Raw genomic sequence first — 5,096 nt, forward strand, 5'->3', positions numbered from 1 at the left:
CCAACTCAACTTTTGGTATCTTCGTTGTCCTTCCTGAATCCAAGCATTGGTGTCTGGGGAGTTTTTGGTACCGTAAAGGGATTGTTTTTACGATATTCATGCATTATAGGTTAGACTATTCATTTGCAACTTTAATGGTTGATTTAGTTCTTTATTCGATTTAGACATATTCTCTCTCCTGCTCTCTCAAAGACTGAATTCCCTATTTTCAGTTTGGAGTAAGGTTTAGATGTGAGGTAGTAGAAAGTGAATATTTTGGCATATTTTTAGTTTTGTCAATGAGAAGCACTGGTTTGGAGCTACTAGTGTTATTTATAACTTCATTTTTTGAGTTTGAGGGTAGTTTAGAAAGAAAACTTTCATTTTAGAAATGACTAGTTATTGGGAATCTCTAACTTCTAGGCACTTTTTTGGAGAAAGATTATGACTTTGAGTGCCCTAAACTATTCTCTATAGTTTGCGTATATGACCTACAGGTGAAGTATGTTCGCGCATGTATGCAAGCCACACAGAGCTTACTGTATCTTTTAGGTGGCAAGCACAGTTTACGACTCCCACCTACCACCACCCCAAATCTAGAGTTAAGTGATTGGGTAGGCAAGGATGTGCTTATTAAGAAAATTAAGATTACTCATCAAAGGCAAATTAAACTTTTACCTACCATAGCAAGCGAAATAAATAACTAAAGGACAAAAGAGCATATTCTATTCTACCTAATAATATCTTCCCCTCTGCTCAAGAATATAACAAGTTCAATACATTTTACAATGTTGCTTGTACTTTCCAGAGCACCAATAGCTGCATACATTTCTACTCAGGCAACCCTCCTAGAGAATTTTAAATGCCTCATTCTGTAAGAGGAATGGGTATGTTCTCATATTTTTTTGTTCTAGGATCGAGGCAAACAAGTAGTTAGGGATTTTATCTTCTTTTTTTGTAATTTTCTTATACTTTCTTTAAAAAAAATAAGTTAAATGCGCCGCTTGTACTGCACCAGGAGCAAACCAAACACCATTTTACAAAAATGCTGCTGAGCAAGCTATGGCGCGCCTTTCATAGTTATTAAAGGCGCAAAAAAAAGCTTGCCATGGTGCAAGGCGCGGGAGGCACAAGCCCGACGCCATTTTTAGAAAATGGAGTTGGGCTTCGCTATGGTGGCGGCAAAGGGCGTCTTTTGCAAGTAATGAAAGAAAACTGTGCCAAGCCTAGTTTGTTTTCAAAGACTGGGCTTCGCCTAGTTCAAATAAAGGGTGAAGCAGTGGGGGTTGTGATGGCAGAGGGTGGCTACAGGGGCAAAGAGGCATGGAGCGGGGCGAGGCTTCAGGCGCCGCGAAGGAGGGTGTGAGACAGCCAACGGCGTGGGTGGGGGATGTGCGAAGGCTGCACCGGCGCTAGGGTCGGTTGCAATGTTGATGTGGGACTTCGGCGGCAGCGCAGAACTAGGGTTTTCGGAGATCTTGTCTCTCTCTTTGGTTCTTTTTTCCATTTGAAAGGAGAAAAAATAAAATAAAAAAGGAATATAAATTTAAAAGAAAGTAACAGAAAAATGTTGTGTTTGCTAAACCTTTTAACTTATATTGTTTTAAAGAAAGTAACACAAAAATAAAAAAGAAACTTAAAAGGAATCGAAAATCCCTCACTAGTTTCTTTACATATATTTTTTTTATGCTATAATGATTATTATAGTTTCTAGTATTAATTATTTGAGCAATATTGACGTTAAAAGATATTAATATATGAAAATATAATTTATATATGCAAATATATACCGTGCTTTAAAAAGGCAGGCTGCACCGTGCGCCATAGCTCCAGGGATCCTTTGCGCCGTGCGCCTTTAACAACTATGGCGCCTTTTGTAACTATGTGCCTGTTATAATGTTATTCTTCTGTAGCTCAATTTGGACACAATTCTTTAGTTTTTGCTTGAGCTCGGTCCCAAACTCACTGCTTGAGCCCAGCCATAAATTTTGAGTGTGTTATTATATTTTGAATAAACCCAAAGCATTGAAGACCTAGCTTCATAACTTGGTCTAGCTGAGATTAGCCTGAGTTGTTTTTCCATGGTTTTTGGGAAATGTCAATTAAAATAATTGGGCTTTGGTTGTTGATGCTCTATTCACTATTCTTGTCTGGAAAATAAGCCAAAACAAGGAGCACATACAAATGCATGTTCATGTACAGAGAACAGAAGTATTAATGTAACTGATTATTCTAGTACTTTGTTCAGTAAAGACAGAATTGTGGTTCTTTCAAGTTAAACTTTGAGCTGTCATTGGCATTCGTTACAGAGTGAGGTGGATCATTCTTGGAATTCAACCAATCATGCTAACTTGAAGGCTCCTAGGAATGGGAATCGTCAATTGCCTTTGGCACCAAAAGCAACAGCTTCAAGCAATCGAACTCTGGGTAGAACTTGGAGCCATAAAGATCTCTCTATTTTACATGATGGATACTCTGTAAGATCTGCATCTTGTCTATGATGTGTGTATTTGTCATTTTTGTTTGTAAATATGCTTGTATTTGTGGCAGTCACTGAATGCTTTGTTTGAAATTTGATAAAGATGGTGGTCACAATTTTTTCACCATCTGTCTTTTACTTTTTTACCCCTCCATCATGTTTATAAATCATGTTGAGCTTAGACAGAACTCATTCAAAAATGTATGTTATATGATGACTTTACTTTTGAACCTCGCAGAGCCACTCGTCCGCCCTTACTGATGATGAATCGAAGAGTAGTCGTCTCAGGAACAATGGATTTGAGAAGATAATCCGAGCAGTTCATGCTCAAAAGAAGGTTGATTTATTTTTTGTTTATATTTTTAATAATTCATGCGTAGTAGTGCCATGGATTTTTTCATTAAGAGGCAAACTGTTAAAGTTCTTTATCCCATTTTTATCTCTCCTGTGCATTCTTTCTTGCTTTTCAGGCTGAGCACCCTAGTGAGGATGTTGCAAGTGGTGAACTGTATGAAGTGATGAGGAAAGAACTCAGATATGCTGTTGAAGAGATCCGAACTGAACTAAATCAAGTACGTTGAAACTGATTGGTTTGCTGAAACAGTTATATTACATATGGTGGTAAAACATAAGTTTTTGTGATTTTTGTACTACTTGTTTATGCACAGGCAATGGGTAGAAGCCAGACAGCTTTAACTAGTTGCTTGGAATCAGACAAATCTGAGTCTTTTCAGGACTTTCCAAGAACCAAAAAAAATTATTCTACGGAGTTGGAACTGGTGGGTGTTCTGCTTCTTGAATCAAAGTCTTCCCATCTCATCAGGTTCTGTAGATTATATTAGTTCTCTCTCTCTCTCTCTCTTTCTCTCATAAACTTAGGGCTTTTGGCAGAAGTTGATTCTTCAAATCTAGTGGATTGACTAGTATATCCACGACACAGATTATTTTCACCAATCTATAGTTTTTCAATAAAAGCAAATTGTTACTATGCCTTAATTTGCTTACTTTAGCAATCCACAATTTCTTCTGTTTCCTTGTCTAGTTTTACGGGCCTCAGCTTGTTGTATTGCAGGTCTTTGGGTTGCCTGTTTGTATGAAAGAGAATTACATAACAAGCTTTTGCTTTTATTTTTATTTAAGGCAAAATAACATGAATTAACTTGTTAAAATGAAACTTCGTACTAATGTTGGGATGCCTTTAATGCGGGTTCACATATGGAGTCCATTATTCTCTGAAACTTCAAGTCCAATTGAATGGTTCTCTAGTTATATTCAATAAGAAATGTGAATGAACATACAAAACTTTGACCATAGCACATTGTAAATTATACACAGTTTATATTTGTTGCGGATGTTTGATTAGTTTTTGTTGACCTGGGATCTGAGTTGTTGAGGATTTAAAATTCATTTTAGTTTAGGTAGCACTTGAATCTGGGATACTTCAAGATTGGACTTTCTATTGGACCCTTTGAATTAATGTTCCGAATCCTCTAGATATTGTTTTACCATACAGCTTGCTCGAATTATTTCGAACTTTCTTGATTCATCATTTCATATTTTTGAGACTAATAACCTTGTGTACATAGTCCTAAGATGTGAAATCTCTCACAAATATGCAGTTGGAGAAGCACAAAGAAGATCTTCACGCTCAAATGTTGCGTGGGGAACGAGGACGGGGAGTCTCTAAAATGGTCAAAGAACATCCTGATTCAAGGAATTCAGCTGTAGCAGAGAAGCCATCACGAGCTAGAAAGGTTTATATTACTTTAAAGTTGTCAAATATGTTACTCAAATGTCATTCTTTAGTTGAAATGTTGCTGTAGGTTCTTACCATATCCGCACCCAAAAATTAACCTACTGATATGAGTACTCTACTCCATGGGTAGAGGATCCAGCCCTATCCTAAATCCATGAAATTGAATGAGTGGATATGGGTAGGTTTAATACCCTAAAATGCCCACGGGAATGGTAAAGGCTTAATACACTAGAATACCCATAGGTATTGACATAGTCTAATTCTTTGAAATGTTCATTTTTTCGGTCAATTTAAAATTACTGAATTTATAAACTTTTAGTAAATCGATCGATTAGATTTACTTAATATCTTAAAAACTTTTAAATGGTATATAATCATTTTAGTGCGTACTTTATTTATATTGATTATGTATTGATGTTTGACCAAAATTTCATCATTGATTTTGTAATAACTGAAAATTAACTTTATGATAAATTTATGAAACCTTAACTTGATAATTTTGGAAAAAATACGAAAGGAACTTAGATTAGTTAATTTTGACTAATATATGGAATATAGAAAACTTTTTTGAACTCAAATTCAAATAGATAAGACATTTATGCGAAAGTTAGAAATATTGTCGTAATCAACTTAGTCTATTGTACCAATCCTTAAATATTGTTCTTCTTTTAATCTTATCTCGATTTTGTTATAAACTAATATTGGTCCAGCATTCGGATAAATTTTAAGATCATTATTTTAAGTTTTTAATTAATTAATTAATTAATATTGGTCCGTCGTAATTATTATTTAAATTTGAATTCATTGATCATCAATTTGCACTAGTTGAAAATTTAAATAATTAGTTTTATTTGATTGATTTGCGGGGGGGGGGGGGGGGGG

The 5,096-nt window shown here is 35.5% G+C and overlaps 1 protein-coding gene across 2 annotated transcripts in view; it reads left to right on the forward strand.

The window, feature by feature from the left end:
* The window catches only part of LOC105158079 (serine-rich adhesin for platelets), an 8,617-nt gene that overhangs the window by 1,628 nt on the left and 1,893 nt on the right, over window positions 1-5,096 (forward strand). For both annotated transcript variants that reach the window (XM_011074706.2, XM_011074705.2), the window contains exons 2-6: window positions 2,289-2,456; window positions 2,697-2,795; window positions 2,929-3,030; window positions 3,127-3,237; window positions 4,078-4,212. In XM_011074706.2, coding sequence (XP_011073008.1) covers window positions 2,289-2,456; window positions 2,697-2,795; window positions 2,929-3,030; window positions 3,127-3,237; window positions 4,078-4,212 — 615 coding nt within the window. The remainder of the gene's footprint in view (window positions 1-2,288; window positions 2,457-2,696; window positions 2,796-2,928; window positions 3,031-3,126; window positions 3,238-4,077; window positions 4,213-5,096) is intronic.

This window comes from Sesamum indicum, linkage group LG3 (genome assembly GCF_000512975.1).
Source record: "Sesamum indicum cultivar Zhongzhi No. 13 linkage group LG3, S_indicum_v1.0, whole genome shotgun sequence".
In the NCBI taxonomy this organism is placed as follows: Eukaryota; Viridiplantae; Streptophyta; class Magnoliopsida; order Lamiales; family Pedaliaceae; genus Sesamum; species Sesamum indicum.